The sequence below is a fragment of the Pelodiscus sinensis genome, chromosome 3, assembly GCF_049634645.1.
Source record: "Pelodiscus sinensis isolate JC-2024 chromosome 3, ASM4963464v1, whole genome shotgun sequence".
Lineage (NCBI taxonomy): Eukaryota > Metazoa > Chordata > Testudines > Trionychidae > Pelodiscus > Pelodiscus sinensis.
In genome coordinates this window covers 4,501,271-4,518,275 of record NC_134713.1, presented here as the reverse complement: position 1 = coordinate 4,518,275, position 17,005 = coordinate 4,501,271, and the positions used below count along the sequence as shown (strand labels likewise).

Here is a 17,005-nt window from a genome sequence, read left to right as displayed (position 1 = left end):
CTCTTAAATTAAACCAAAAAAGTTAAAACAAAAAAGTCACGATAGCGTACAAAACTCTGACACTTTGCTTTTCAGTGCTTTCTGATAGGACATAGAACCTCTCCTCAAAACGACCTACATGAAACTGGGCCCCCCCTCTTGCAAGAAAGTACCACCCAGATGGCAATAAGGAACATGACACGAGTCACTTCAGAAGGCCCCTGACTTGCGACGCAATCTGTTCCTGGGGAAGCGTCACAAGCCGGGGGCATTGGAACTGGAGCCCTCATTTAAGATAGGCACCACACGCCTGTTGTAAACGCGGGCCGAGGACGTAAACTGGGGGTTTCTGGCCCCTTCCGCACTTACTAAAATGGTTGTAAGTACAGTGGGTCAGAACTCGGGTGGTCGCATGTCGGGGGCCTCCTGTATTCAGTAAATGAAGGGGGAAAGTTTTTGGAAATTGATTCCTATACTTAGTTTCACTGAGTAAATATTTATCTAGCTATGTAAGGGATAACTCCCCGTTAAGTAACAAAAGCAAATTCAGGAGAGTGAAAGTTAACGTTAAAAAGGCATACATTTTTGTAGTTTCAAGGTCTTTAGATTTGATACACATGAAAGATAAATAAATTAGAGTTGCGAAAATGCAGACCAAGAATCCAAAGGTTCAAAGTAGATAGTTTTGTTACTTTAATAAAAAAAGGTTATTTGATTCAGCAGATTTATAGCTTTCAAAAAATTGTAAAAAGAAAACCAGTAAGGCCTAGTGTAGTGAAAGGATGGAGTGGCCATTTAAGGTCGTTGTGCTCAGTCTACCTCTGCCTTTTCAACTGCCACCTCAGGCTACGTCTACACTACAGGGTTTTTGTGCAAAACCTCACAGAGGGTCCACACATCAAGCGTGTTTTTGCCAAGTAAATTTATAGTGAATTGACAGAACAGAGGGGTTTTTGCGGTACAGGTATTCCTCTTTCTCCGAGGAATAATTCCTTTTCGCACAAGAGCTCTTGTGCAAAAAGGTGTGTGGGGGACGGGAAACAGGTTTTTTTGCACAAAAACAGTCTATGGAAAGGAGCACAGGTGCCCTGGTGGCCATTTTGTGAATGGCAATCAGAGCTTTCTTGCGAAAGAGTGTCCACGCAGTCTGGACGCTCTCTTGCGCAAAAGCGCATCGCTTTTCCAATGTGCTTTTGCAGTGCGGACATGTTCTTGTGCAAGAACGTTTTGCGGAAGATCTCTTACCTGATGAGCCTCATGAGCTTTTTGTGACTTGACGTGTCTTATTTGTACACAGCCAACGCCAACAGAGAGTATGGATTCTTCCATTAGAGGCAAGGTGCCGGACTCCTGCACAGTCTTCACTTCGACCTGAATTCGCCGTGACTGCCCCTTCACAAGGGAACAATTTGAAGAAGTAAAAATCTTGAAATATGAAAACCTGGTGACAGAGAGACCTCTGCTGGTGGTGGCTTTATACAGGCAGTCCCCGGGTTACGTACAAGATAGTGACTGTAGGTTTGTTCTTAAGTTGAAATTGTATGTAAGTCGGAACTGGTACATATTGTAGGGGAAACTCTAGCCAAACATTTCTCCAGAGCTCAGTTTTATTCTCCCACACCTCACTTCCCTCAGTCCTTTATTCTCAAGCTGAGGTGTCTGCTGAGAAAAGCCGCTCTGCGTCTCCCTGGTCTGCTGGGGGGAAGCAGCTAGTGCGGGGTTGCCTCACCCCGTTTGTAAGTAGGGATCCGATGTAAGTTGGATCCATGTAACCCGGGGACTGCCTGTATACACTAAACTCGAATCTCATGATTGTTTACTACATAGAAAGTGGTCTGGCAAGCTCTCATGTGAGACATGACATTGGTCAGGTAGAACTTCTGCTGCACGGTCTAAATCTACAAGGAAGTGTGGGACATTCATTGGGCCCAAAACATGCTTTTGATGAAAACTTTTTAAAAGGGCACAGTTTAAAAAAAATCCTCAACACTGAAAATAGGATTCCCACCCCCCTTTCTGATTTGACTTTGTACACTTGAGGGGAGAGAATAGAATTTGGCAAATGTTACTGAAGCTGAAATTAACTTTTTGTGGCTTCTTTGATAGAAAAACCCTCACCACTGATGTTGTCAGCATAGCTTTGGGAACCATGTTTACTAGCTAGCTGCTGCTGTATAGTCAGCAGAATCAGAAATCACAGTGGTTTCGGGAGTTCAGGAGGTTCAGTGTGTCTTCAGCATACACTAATTTTTACAGTGTTCTCTGACCAGTGGATTATATTTTAAAGTATTAAATGTGCTGGTGAAGAGGATTAGTATTAAGATAATGGGAACGTTGGCATGGGGCTTTCAATCAAGTTCTGCCTGGGGTTGATGGTAAATAGAAGTTGTTTTCTGATGGCTGTTCTACAGGAGATTTGAGACTCTGATCCAGTCCAATTTCCAGGTAGCCTGGAACTGTCAGTTCACAGACTCAGCACAGTGGCCAAAACACTAAGTAGACAATGGAGAATAGCCTATCCCTCCAGCATCTGTGGTCCCCTCCAGGTCCCGGCTGAAACACACGGGCAGCGTGGAGAAAGCATCCACTGCTATTAACCACACTATGCCTGTTTAATGGGTAACAGAGAGTCTCAGTCTCCTAAGGGGTGCAGAGGCAGTAAATCCCTACACAAAATATAAATGCTATCTAATCTATTTCTCTCAAGACCATAACTGCTTTAAAGTTGATCAAATATTGGGCCTAAGCTTCAGGGTCCCTTCGCAATTAGTTCATTGTTAAAATCAATGAACGAATATACATACAAGATTCCGTGCTTCCGTCAATTTTAAAGCTGGTCTCTTTTCACAGATGACTCCTGCTGCTGTTGCCATCTTACCTGTCTGAGTTGAAAGATGCCACCAGTGTTTACATCCTTGGCAGGAACCACCTCAACTGGATAGAACTCCCCATTCTCATTAAGTTCCAGAATCTGAAGCCAGAGCTCGACTTTTCGGGTTACCTCACTCCACCTGGAAACCATGCCAAATACCATTCTCAATTTACTTTTTTATCCTCTCTCTCTCTCTTTGTTTTTATTTTTAGGACTCAAGCCAAGTTATATGACTCCGCTCAGTATTGACAAAGATCACAGATAGGGGAGCCAATTTGCATCAAGTGTCATTTTTACCTGGAAAAAGTTTTTCGTTTCCCATTGCTACTTTTGAGCTAACAGCTAGTGATGACACTTTGGCTAGAACTTTTGTGGGCATAAGACATAAGCTAATTCTAGGCTCTTCATACTGGTTTAATATCAAAATGAGTGACAGTTAAACATCAAAGTCAAATTCTGCTCTCTGCTATACGCATCCAGTCCCACAGATTTCAGTGCAGATCAACCAGCATTACTGAGGGCAGAGTTAAGGATATTCTGGTTTCATGTGGCTCCATATCGACCTTCTCCTTCACTACCATCCTCTCTTCTATGGAGCTATACAACAGAAGTGGAGATCCCAGAGACAACTTCAGTTAGCTCTAAAAAGTGTTAAGAGCTGACAGAGTACAACTTTGTTCATTTTTGAAAACCAGACTAGTGTATATATACACTCGCCTGCTTTAACTTTGGAATAAGAACTTCATTTCTTTTCTTACTTAAGAAACTATCTAAGGATTTGCTATAGGATTAGATATAAGTGCTGTCTTCGGTGTGAGGTCTAAGGCAGACTGACATGGGATAATGATAGAAATGTAGCTGTTAGTCTGGTATAGCTGAAGCAAAAAACAGGACTATGTAGCACTTTAAAGACTAACAAGATGGTTTATTAGGTGATGAGCTTTTGTGGGCCAGACCCACTTCCTCAGATCAAATAGTGGAAGAAAATTGGCACAACCATATATACCAAAGGATACAATCAAAAAAATGAACACACGAAAAGGACAAATCAAATTTCAGAACAGAAGGGGGATGGAGGGGGGAGGTAAATGTCTGTGAGCTAATGATATTAGAGATGATAATTGGGGAAGCAATCTTTGTAAGGGGTAAGATAATTAATGTCTTTGTTTAGACCTAGGTGAAAAGTGTCGAAGTTAAGTATGAATGACAGTTCAGAGGATTCTCTTTCAAGTCTGGTGTTGAAAGGTCTTTGAAGCAGGATGCAGGTAAAAGAGTCGTTGAGACAATGCCCTTTCTGGTTGAAATGGCAAGAGACTGTTTCTTTGTGATCCTGTTTAATATCTGTTTTGTGGGCATTGATTCTTTGGCGAAGTGTGCGAGACATTTGTCCAATGTACATAGCAGACGGACACTTTTGGCACATGATAGCATAAATTATATTTCTGGATGAGCAGGAATATGTGTTCTTGATCTATCTCCCGCCTCTTACAAACAGAGGCCAAGGACACCATTTTATCCCCTGGCTAATAGCCTTTTATGGACCTAACCTCCATGAATTTATCTAGCTTCTCTTTAAATTCTGTTATAGTTCTAGCCTTCACAGCCTCCTCTGGCAAGGAGTTCCACAAGCTGACTACGCGCTGTGTGAAGAAGAACTTTCGCTTATTAGTTTTAAACCTGCTACCCATTAATTTCATTTGGTGTCCTCTAGTCCTTATATTATGGGAACTAATGAATAACTTTTCTTTATTAACCCTCTCCACACCACTCATGATTTTAAATACCTCTATCATACCCCCCCCCAGTCTCCTAATCCACTTGTGATCTCTAATTATAGAGCACACACCCAGTTTAGCGTCTCTGCTCTGAAATAGGCACTCACTATCATAAGCCATTCCAGCAAACATATGGTTTTGTAACGTTGTTGTTGGGTCTCCCTTCTTGTTTTTTTCCAGCATGTTTTACCATATCATGTCTTAACTTATAGTTCTATTCTTTTCCCACTGAAGCCAACGGCAAAACCACAATTATCTCCAATGGAAACAGAAGCCAGTCTTTTGGTTGGGAATCTTAAGGGCATGGACTGATTCTGCTTTCCAGTACATCGGCACATAACCAGATGAACCCTCCTGTCCATTGATTTCAGAAGTCCAATTAAACCAGCCCCACTATCTTTAGTTTCTTTGTAAAGAATCAGACACCTGTATGGTGTTTCCTAAATAATATAGGTGTCATCCAGTCTTATTCATCAGGTGTTTCTTCTTTTAATTAAACTACAATTATGAATGAGCATTGACCAATCATTTTTACATACGTGACCAACGTGCGATGGGTTTTGCGGTGAGCAAAGAGGGTTACAAAGATCCAAACATCAGATTCATTTTTACTTGCGACTTAACCCAGGATTTGAAAGGTAGCCATGTAAATCTGTAACTAAAAATGAGCCTTCCCCGTGGCCTCAATGGATAAGGCATCTGCCTCCAGAGCCTGGGATTGCGAGCTTGAGTCCCACCCGGATAAAATTTGTACCCCCTGCACTGCTTGCTCCATTCATCTGAAGAAGCGCATTGTGACCACAAAAGCTCATGATACTATCTACAGTTTTTGGTTAGTCTCTAAGGTGCGACAGGACCATTTGTTGGTTTTTCAGGATTTGATAGTTGGTCTCTAACCCACAAATCCAGAGATATTTACTGTTGTCGGGGAGGCTCATTTTTAAACTGCCCGCAGTTACCTGTCACGGAGGCTTCGTGTTTTGGCTTGAATGATTCCCAAATCCCATAGAGCTGAGTTTTTGCGAGGATCGCTTTGCTTGTGTCCATACACTTCAATTGCCAAAGCACCTTCGTACAGATGTTCCATGAAGTCTTCAGAAATATTTACAGAAAACTCCTATGTGGAAATGACAAAACCGATTAAACGTTAAAAAGAGGAAGTTGTTAACTACTGCAATAATTGGGCCTACAAATTGACACTACTTGTGAGCGCAACTGTAAAAAGTGAGTGACAGTTTATAACAGGTCACTATAACTTTGAACAATACACATTGATGGGAAAAGGCACACAAGGGTAACAGAAAAACTACATTAGTTCAAATAAAAAGGCCCACTGATCTAATCTAGGAGAGTGAGCTCACGACTTCTAAGCAGGAAAGTGTACAACGAGAAGTCAACAGTCCAAAACTGATGAATCAGAATTTAGGCTCACTTGTTGAAGAAAAGTAATGAGGGGATAGGCTGTTCTGCTCAAGAGTCCCTTTTGGGCCCTTAAAATGAAGGGTGGAAGGAAAAGCTTGCTACTGTAAAGTTGGATGCCTGAAAGAATAGAGGGGGGAAAGAACAAGCATCATCATCACAACTGCTGCCCATTTTGTTTTCCTGGGACCCAGGCTTCTGCGTGATACCACTGGGCTATCAGCCTAAGCCTGAAAAAATGTCTTGACCAAAATGGGCCACAGAGAGGGACCCACATGTCACCGCTATTCCCATCAGGTCCAGCTACATCCCAAACACCACATAGGATGTGAAATTTCTCCACCCTCCTCCCTCTCCACCACAATGTATTCTTTTTGTTCTCCGCCTTACTACTTCTCTGTCCTCTCTCTCTTACTTCTGTTTAATGAGCGTCTGGCTTCACCAGCCAAGACTGCATCCTTTGCAGGAAGACCCGTACTGGAAAGGCAGCTAAATGAAATGCCCTAAATAACCCAGCACCGATACAAGATTGCCAGGCCTCAGAATAGCTGCTAAGGCCATGTGCTGTGCCTATGTTTTTCCAGTAGAGAGGTTGCAAGCGAGGCAGAAGCTGCATTTTCTATCTTTGCTGCTCTTTTTTTCCCCCTTTCTAGTGTGTGTCTGCGGTCTTGTTATGTCTTCTAGGAAATAGGATTGGACCTTAACAACATCTCAAATAACTTCTCTCTTCCCTGAAAAGGACACTTACCAACTAAGACTTATCAAACATGGTAGGGGGGATTTGATAACTCTCTAACTGAAGGGACAGTAAGTAAAAGAGGTCAAGAAGAACCCTTATTTAATATTTAACATTTCAAATGCTTTACATGTTTTCCCTCCAAGCCCCCACATTGCCTTTTATTAAAGGTTAAAAGGATTTTGAATTATGTTTACACTAAGGGTACATCTACACTGCACGCTTATTTCGAATTAAGCTATTCCGGAATAGTCATTCCAAAATAGCACGTCTACACTGCAGGGAAGCCTAAAAATTAGCAGGTTTCCCTAATGTAGACATGCTATTTCGATTTAGAGTCCCAGGACGCACTGGAGAGCATCTACACACGCCTGATTTCAAAATAGCTATTTCAGAAAAGGCATTATTCCTCGTAGAATGAGGCTTACAGATTTTGGAATAAGCCGTCCGTTGTTTCAAAATAATGGTGCTATGTAGACACACCCTAAGATACTAAATAAGCTCTCTATACCAAACCCCAAAACTCCTTTCAAACTCGTTGCTGTTGGGCAGTTAGAGTCATGCTATCACTTAACTCTTTGGGCCCATACATCCCTTCTAAATTAATACAAAATAACCCCTCCCCTCCCACACACACACTTTTGGCAGCGACTTTTTGCTTTCACTCTGCATGTCACTTCTCACAAAGGAACTCATCAATGGAGACATTTCTGGTGAGGCCCTTAGTAAAGGAGGGCTCTTTCCCAGCTGGACTGTTTAACTTGTTTAGTACATGACGTAAGCTGAACTCTAGATCAAGCAAGCTACAAAATCCCATTCAGACAAGTCTATTTGAGGTTCTCCACTCACAAGCAATAGGCTCTGATTTTTTTTGTACCTACTTTGCCCTGCAAAATAAATGCCTGAAGTTTCTGCATATAGTCAAAATGAATAGTTGGCACTTCTCTAATGCTTTCCATGTTCAAACTAGTCCTATTACAGTGGAACTTAATGATGCACCTAGAACCTAACAGAAGAGGAAGGAGAAGATTGTACTAGATACTACATCTACATTAGTAAAACAGTCCATGTCCCCAACATCTTAACATCTAAATTAATAAGACAAAGGAAGGGAAGTTATAGCCCCTATTTTACAGATGCAGAAGTGAAGTGAAATGAAATGAAATGGAGATTGCCTGTCTCCTAGAACTGGAAGGGACCTTGAAAAGTCATTGAGTCCAGTCCCCTGCCTTCACAGCAGGACCAAGTACCATCCCTGACAGATTTTTGCCCCAGATCCCTAAATGGCCTCCTCAAGGATTGAACTCACAACCCTGGGTTTAGCAGGCCAATGCTCAAACCACTGAGCTATCCCCTCCTGAAGTAGAGAAATTACCTGACTTACCCAAAGTGACAGAGGAGTCTGGTATAGAGCTGAGAATTAAATCCAAATGCTCTGGTCCTAGTACAATGCCTTAAATCAAAACAGCATCCTTCCTAAAAGCACTTTACAAATGTTGACTGGGTTCCACAAAATTTTCCCGTTATATATAGGGAAACTAATGCACAGTCTAGACTACCGCGTTTTGTCGACGGAAGTTTTGTCGACAGATACTGTCGACAAAACTTCCATCGACAAAGAGCGTCCAGACACACTGAGTTCTGTCGACAAAGCAAGCTGCTTTGTCGACAGAACTCCGTAGTCTGGACGCAATGTTACAGGCAATAACACCTTCTGTCGACAGAGTTCTGTCGACAGAAGGCGTTATGCCTCGTAAAATGAGGTTTACCAGCGTCGACAAAACTGCTGAGTTCTGTCGACGTTATGTCGACAGAACTCAGTGGTAGTGTAGACGCTGGTATAGTTTTGTCGACAAAAGTCCACTTTTGTCGACAAAACTAGGTAGTCTAGACACACCATAAGAGAAGTAACTTGCCCAGTGAGGATATGTCTACACAGCAACATTATTTTGAAATAACTAATGTTATTTTGAAATAACTTAGTCTGCATTTACACAGCTGGCAGTAATTTCAAAATAATGTCAAAATACTGTCAAGCTGGAGGACTTCTTACTCCAGCTCCTGTAACCCTCATTGTACGAGTAGGGGAAGTCAGAGGAAGTAGTGCTCTGCATCAAAATAAGTGCTGTGTAGATGCTTCCAATTTCGAAATAAGCTATGCAATTGATGTAGCTCAATTTGTGTAGCTTATTTGTAGTTAGGCCCTGCTGTGTAGATGCACCCTGGCAGAGTGAATCAGTGGAAAAGTCAGGATGGGAATTCAAATAAGAGACACTGCTCACTGAACTCATTCCAGACAGGTAAACTCAAACACAAAGATTTCAGACATTAAGGTCAGAAGAGCCCATCATAATCATCTAGTTTGATCTTTTGATCTCTTACATCAGGGGTGGGGAACCTAAGATCTAGGGGTCGGATGCAGCCCCCCCGGATTGCCTGGATCCAGTCCGTGAGGCTCAGGGCTCCCCCCCAGAATTGGGCAACCCGTGTTGGTACTCCAGCCCCCTCACCACATCGCTGTGCGGCTGGAGCACACAATCCACTAGCCACGGCCCCCTAAGCTGTGGTGTGCAAGGGGAACATGGGCCGTGTTTTTCCCCTTCTTAGTTGGGGGGTGAGTCAATGAGGGTTGGGTTTGTTTTGTGCGTGGCCCTTGACTGATTTTTCTGTGGGTTAGTGGTCCCTGACCCAAAAAAAGTTCCCCGGCCCTGTCTTACATAGTCTCTTCTATTTTCCTTTATTATTAATTCATTTGATTGTTCTATGTGATTGTTTTGATACCGGTGCTTGTAAAAACAGCTTATTAAATTTGCAAGTGAAAGACTACAAATTCATTGACTGAATTAAGTTATTATAAACGACCAGTTACTAACTGACTGGTCTGTCACACACTTCATTTGGAACCCAAAGTACAGAGTAAGACAGGAGTAGAGACAAAAAAAAGCAAACAGTACAGTAGTGTGTTAAACAAAATACTTAAATAAAGGGAAAGTTTAAAAAAGGTTTGACAAGATAAAGAAACTACTTTTAGGCTCCTTTCAGCTAAATTAAGCTGGTTTAAAAACATTTTCCATCTGCATAATAATGTTTCAAAGCTATTTTCAGTTAATGTTCAGCAGCAATTTTTGAAAGAACCACCCTAATGTTTTATGCAGAGATATGAACATTTCCGATTTACAAACAGCCTCCATCCCTGAGGTGTTTAACTGGTAGGATCTATTGTATTAAAATGCAAATGATACAAAGGTTAGTGAGGAAAGCGACTGCACCAGTGACAGACTTATTTAACTATATTGCTTTGTTTATCTGCAACTGCAATCACAGAGAAGAAAAATTACGTTGCAGTGGTCGAAGACAACCATGCACTGTGGCTCCTTGCTGATGGGAGATAAAGAGGGGTCCATCTCAGGGGCAACCGTAACGGGGTCCAGTTGATCCCAGAAGGTGTATTTGCAGAACACAAAGTTGGAAAGATGCTGAGGCAAACCTGTAGCCTGAAGTATTTTAATCTAGAAAAAGGAAAAAGCAGAGAAATGCCTGTTTTAATCAGTACACAATTTTAACAACATTCAAGCACGACAAAAAAGAAAGCTAGTTTCTTAAAATAATGTTTTCTTCCTCAACTGGGAGGCTAAAATGATTAAACACTTACTTTGACAAAAGTCTGACAAAAGACGGCTTGTCTGCTTTGAAATAATTGTACATACAATGCGTTGGCTGACCTAGCTGGAAGTCACCACTAGGTGTCACTGAACAATTGATTTTTGGGAGTAAAAAATAAACCTAAGGGCTACGTCTACACTGGCCCCTTTTCCGAAAGGGGCATGCTAATTTTAAACTTCGTAATAGGGAAATCTGCGGGGGATTTAAATAAAGATGTCCGCCGCTTTTTTCCGGCTTGTAGAAAAGCCGGAAAAGAGCGTCTAGACTGGCCCGATCGTCCGGAATAAAGCCCTATTCCGGAGGATCTCTTATTCCTACTTTGAATAAGAGATCCTCCGGAATAGGGCTTTATTCCGGAGGATCGGGCCAGTCTAGACGCTCTTTTCCGGCTTTTCTACAAGCCGGAAAAAAGCGGCGGACATCTTTATTTAAATCCCGCGGGGGATATTTAAATCCCCCGCGGATTTCCCTATTACGAAGTTTAAAATTAGCATGCCCCTTTCGGAAAAGGGGCCAGTGTAGACGTAGCCAAGGGGTTTCTAAATATTTATTTAGTTCTACTGATGCCGTGTCAAAGTAATTCTAGCCCTATTTGTAGGTCTGGGTACTAAAACTAGGTCTGTAAGGGATGATGCCGCATCTCTCTGCTTGAAATGTTTTCAATTATATACATGATTAACAGTTTGGTTCAATGGTTCTCAGTACACGCACAACATAAATTGTTCCAGCACAACTACTTGTAGGATGTTACGAACAGCGTCAAGTGAAAAGCCATGCCCAACCACAGATTCATGTAATCGTAGGATTGGAAGTGACCTCAGAGGTCATCTAGTCGCCTGCACTCAAAGCAGGACTAAGAATTATCTAGACCACCCTGGAAAGGTGTTTGTCTAATCTGTCCTTAACAATCTTCCACAGTGGAAATAGCACAGCCTCCCCAGGCAAATTATTCCTATGCTTAACCACCCTGATAGTTAGGAAGTTTTTCCTAATGTTCAGACTAAACTACCCTTGCTGTAGTTTAAACCCATTGCTTCTCGACCCATCATCGAGGTTAAAGGGAACAATTTTTCTCCCACATCCTTTTATGTACTTGAGAGTTACTTACTAAAGTCAAGATATACCATATCTACAGCTTCTCCCTGTGATGGGGCAGACAGAGCCAGACCTCTCTGCTGGAGGTCTTTCAGCATCCTGGCCAGCAGCAGGGCAGTGGAGAAGTCCTCCAAGCAGGGTAGAGGGGCAGCTTGCTTTGTAGCCAGAGTATGGCGGGCTACTATATAAGGAGCTACTAGTGAAGGCTACGCAGTTCTAACCTGGAGCTCAACCCAGGCAGACCTCTGGGCTGACTGGGAATAACAACGCCACGGACAGCTCCGAGTGGGAGCTGGTCCCTTGCATCTCTGAGGAACCCCAGACAAGGGGAACTTTTCAACTAGGCCCTAGAGAAGGGCTAGGATGAGACGGCACCCCGGGGAAGAGGCCCAGGGACACAACCAGAACTGTGGACTCTGAAATCTGGCAGGTAATTGCTACCTATAGGGTCCGTGGGCCGGAGGAGTGGGCAAGCGTGGGTGCCCCCCAACACCTACAAGCTACACCTAAACCAGGTGGCAAAGAGGAGGTCTGAACCTCGGCAACGAAGGCGAGGTAACTATTGCATGACCCCCCCCTCAGCCACTAAGGGACGTGCACTGACAGGACTGACCCTATTACACTCCCCTATTCACAAAGCTTGTTACCCTATCAAAGAAAGCTATCCAGTTGGTTTGAGATGATTTGTTCTTGACAAATCCATGCTGGCTGTTATATTATCATCTTCCAAGATTTGTGCAAATGGATTCCTTAATTATTTGTTCCATTCTCTTTCTTGATACAGAAGTTAAGCTGACTGGTCTGTAATTCCCCGAGTTGCCCTTATTTCCCTTTTTATAGATGGGCACTGTGTGTGTGTCCTTTTCCAGTTCTCTAGAATCTTCCCATATTCCATGACTTTTCCAAGATAATTGCTAAGGGCTCAGATACCTCCTCAGACAGCTCCCTGATACATCTTTCTAGTTGTATTTAATCAGGCCCTGGTGATTTGAAAACTTCTAACTTGTCTATATTTTTTAACTTACTCTTTCCCTGATTTTAGCTTCTGATCCCATCTCATTTTCACTGGCATTCACTATACTAGATGTCCAACTGCTATTAACATTTTCGGTGAAAAAAAAAATGCCATTTGTCATTTCCACATTTTCTGTTATTGTCCACTCTTCCCCCCCCATTAAGTAACAGGCCTACCTCTGCCCTTGTCCTTTCTCTTGCTTCTAATGTATTTGTAGAAAAGTTTCCTGTTACCCTTTACGCCTCTAGCTAGTTTAATCTCATTTTTTGTCTTGGCCTTTCTTAATTTTGTTCCTATACACTTGGGTTGTTTTTTTTCATCCTTTATAATTTGACCTAATTTCCACTTTTTATAGGGTTGTTATTTTTTTTGAGTTTCAGATCATTGATTATCTCTTGGCTAAGCCAGGGAGGTTTCTGGATACATCTTTCCTATACAGAGGGATAATGACTCTTTGAAAAGCTGCCACCTATCTTGAACTCTTTTGTACATTTTATCACCGCCCGGCCGAACCAAAGTTTAATACTATTTTCTAAACATATAATCCATTACCGGTTGTAATATTTTGCAAAGCAAGTTTCCCTTTTAAGTAACAGAACTAAATTAATCTGAATTAGGATTCTCTAGATAACCATGCCTTCCTAATTTCTCCATCAAGTAATTTGCATTTAACATACTATTGGCCACCACTGCCTACCACCTGCACACAGACATCATGAAGAGCTGTTGCACATTTTGGCTCCCTCTGCTTGGCATCCATCATGCTTTCCCTCCTACATCTCGACCATGCGCAAGAGAACAGTCCCATATTTACATGGGATGTCTCTGTGTAGTCGACTACACGATTAGCTGATAAACCTGGATTTATTGGTTAATCCTATCGACTACACTGATTCCCCCCACCCTTGCTGCCTCTGTATCAGCAGAGGAGAAGGTGGGAAATGATACATGAGGGAGACTGGCTTTTAAGCCGACTCTCCACATATGCCAGCTCCATGGAGCTGCCTGCCTTCCCCTTGCTGACTCCTACAGAAGCTCTTGCCTGTCCCCCGCATTGAGTGTAAACCTATAACTGCTAAAATTTCAAGGGGTTACACATTTACACAAATATCCAATAATTAACATCCTTAATACATACATGTGAGACACTGGGGTTATTAAACTCCAAATCTTTGTTAGATGAATGAAAGAATTATTTGTTAAGAGTAAGACTGCACATTTGATTTTATCAGGGACCCAAATAAGGTTGATAAATTGTTTAGGGGTAAATATTGGTTTTTTTAAATACATGCCTGAGGGACTAGAAAAATGCCATTATGGGACCAAAGGATCACAAGATTCAGCTAACTGCTTTATTTCCACCATTCAGAAAATGATTTCTATGAGAGGAGACAAGATAGAGGGATTTCACTCCAATTATGAACCCCAGGGCATTAAGCAGGTCTGTGAAAAATACAATACCAGACTGCACACCCGGCTAAGCATTCATAGCTATTTGTTTCCTTTTAAATCTTGAAACACTCAGATGCTTTCAAATAGGCTTTATAAACTGAATGGGTCACAAGCTAGGATAATGATAGCATAGGTGCTAAACAAAAAGTGATAAATGACATAGAATCATAGAAAACTAGAACTGGAAGGGAACTCGAGAGGTCATCGAGTCCAGTCTCCTGCCTTCATGGCAGGACCCAGTACCATCTAGACCAGTGTTTTTTAAAGTGTGCAAGGCAGCTGGACATGTGCCACAGAGAGAACAGAATTAAAAATGGCCGTGCTTAAAGGGGCAAGCCTCACATTTTTTTTTTGCGCTCAACAACTTTTCCCTGGGGGCTTCCCCCCCCAATAAAAAAATCCTTGGTGTTCCCCATAAAAAAAAACTGTTTGGTATTCCTATGTCTTAAAAAGTTTAAGAACACTGATCTAGACCATCCCTGATAGCTGTCTATCTAACCTGCTCTTAAATATCTCCAGAGATTCCACAACCTCCTTCAGAAACTTATTCCAGTGTTTAACCAACCTAGCAGTTAGGAAGTTTTTCCTAATGTCCAACCTAAACCTCCCTTGCTGCAGTTTAAGTTCATTGCTTCTTGCTCTATCCTCAGAGGCTAAGGAGAACAATTTTCTTCCCTCCTCCTTGTGACACCCTTTTAGATACCTGAAAACCGCTATCATGTCCCCTCTCAGTCTTCTCTTTTCTAAACTAAACAAGCCCAATGCTTTTAGTCTTCCTTCATAGGTCATGTTCTCTAGATCTTTAATCATTCTTGTTGCTCTTCTCTAGATCGTCTCCAGTTTCTCCATATCTTTCTTGAAATGTGGTGTCCAGAACTCGACACAATTGAGGCCTAATCAGCACAGAGTAGAGCGGAAGAATGACTTCTCGTGTCTCGTGACATTGTATCTCCAACACAGACGCTAATGCACCAGGAACATTTAATCGCTTTTTTACACTTGGGTAATAACAGAAAGGAAAAAATTTGTTCAGTATTGAGGATTTGACAACAGTTTTCATTAAATGCGTCTAAAACTCACCATACAAACAACTTTGTTCTCCTGTATATCATTTTCTCTTGAACTGTCTGTGCTATCATCACCTCCTACGATTCGCTCCCCAATTGCTCCACTCACTCGCACCACTTCGACATGAAGACGACCTGACACCTAATGAAAAGGGGTGGGTGGAAAAAATTATCAAGTACCACCAGAGACTGGTTTAATTTTTTCTGGTACCTATGCTGCTGATTAAAATAAGAGACTAAGGGGAGATATGATAGAGGTCTCTAAAATTATAACTGGTGTGGAAAAAGTGAATAAGAAGAAGTTATTTACTTATTCCCACAATATAAGAACTAGGGGTCATCAAATCAAATGAATAGGCAGCAGGTTTAAAACAAACAAAAGGAAGTTTTTCTTCACTCAGTGCACAGTCAACCTGTGGAACTCCTTGCCAGAGGATGTGGTGAAGGCTAGAACTTTAACAGGGTTCAAAAAAGAGCTAGACAGATTCATGGAGGTTAGGTCCATCAATGGCTATTAGCTAGGATGGGTAGGGATGGTGTCCTTAGCCTCTGTTTGTCTGTAAATGGGAGACAGGAGAGGAATCACGTGAGAATCATCTGTTGTGTTCCCTCCCTCTGGGGCATCTGGTATTGTCCACTGCCAGCAGAAAGGATACTGGGCTAGATGGACAGTTGGGCTGACCCAATATGGCCGTTCTTATGGTGCACTGATATGTTACGAGCACCCACGGGACCTCTTCCTTCCTCCTCTGCTTCCCATCTATTGTTTTGTCCCATTCATTTATCTTTACGATTGCAAGCTCTTTGGGGGAAAAGACAGTATTCCTATGAGCTTATACAGAACCTACTACAGTGGAGCCTCGATCCCAACTGGAAACTCTGAGCATTTATCATTAGCAATGCATTATTTTGGCTGTACCTACTTGCCTCCCATTCATTTATGACTGCTCTACATGGAAATGAAACTTATAGTATTTCATATCCATCATTATCCTTAGACTGTAGGGTGATTCTACACTGCACTATAGCTCAAAATAAGATGCACAATTTGAGCTATGCAAATTGTATATCTTATTTTAATCTCATTTTGAAATAGCTTTTTTCATAATTTTGAAATAACCCTCTATTCTGAAACATCCCATACTCCTAGCGGAATGAGGTTTGCAGGGACATCGGAACAGTGAGCCCATTATATTTTGAAATATAATAATATTATAACTATTTTGAGACACTCTGGTATCCAAAAATAGCATTGCAGTGTAGACCTAGCCCAGGTAAGCACATAGGTGCATCACTGAGATACTGGAGGGAGAAGGTAAAGCACAGTCACTCAATCCTGAGATGTCATTAGTAACACGGACCAATGGCTGGGGAACACTCTTCATATAATATTGAACAGCCCTATGACTTCCATTAACAGCTAAAAAGTATGATGTATGGGAATGACAAACCTCTCCCTTCTGATTGATGATCGGGACAGCATATTGCAGCTTCACATCATAAAACAGAGACTCCAGAAAGACGTTGGCCACTCCAATGAGGCTGTGGTTTTCTTGTTCATCATAGAATGGATCAGCTCGCTTGAAGTAAGACCTAGATACCTTGAATCAAATTCAAAATAATGTAAAAACTAAGTTTATAATATGTCATTTTCACAGCACTGATGAATGAGCAAGGTTTCACAGTTTTTATTCTCTTCCTCTAGAGTGTGAGACAGACAAGAAATGAACAACCATAGTAACTTTCAGGGCAGGTCTACACTACACTACTCTGCAGCTAGTATACTGCTTCTGGTGAAGACTTTACATTGACGGGCGAGAGCTCTCTCGTAGGCTTAGTAATTCAACCTCCATGAAAGACAGTAGTCATGCGCTCACCAACATAGCGCTGTCTACACCCGAGCACAGGTTGGTATGACTGTCATTAAGGAGA

General features: G+C 42.0%; 1 protein-coding gene across 6 annotated transcripts in view; it reads right to left on the bottom strand.

The window, feature by feature from the left end:
* KIF13B (kinesin family member 13B) overlaps window positions 1-17,005 on the bottom strand; it is a 178,716-nt gene that overhangs the window by 49,856 nt on the left and 111,855 nt on the right. For all 6 annotated transcript variants that reach the window (XM_075923255.1, XM_006135585.4, XM_025190999.2 and 3 more), the window contains 6 exons: window positions 16,525-16,674; window positions 15,087-15,215; window positions 10,120-10,290; window positions 5,586-5,743; window positions 2,858-2,990; window positions 1,225-1,371 (listed from right to left, as the gene is read on the bottom strand). In XM_075923255.1, coding sequence (XP_075779370.1) covers window positions 1,225-1,371; window positions 2,858-2,990; window positions 5,586-5,743; window positions 10,120-10,290; window positions 15,087-15,215; window positions 16,525-16,674 — 888 coding nt within the window. The remainder of the gene's footprint in view (window positions 1-1,224; window positions 1,372-2,857; window positions 2,991-5,585; window positions 5,744-10,119; window positions 10,291-15,086; window positions 15,216-16,524; window positions 16,675-17,005) is intronic.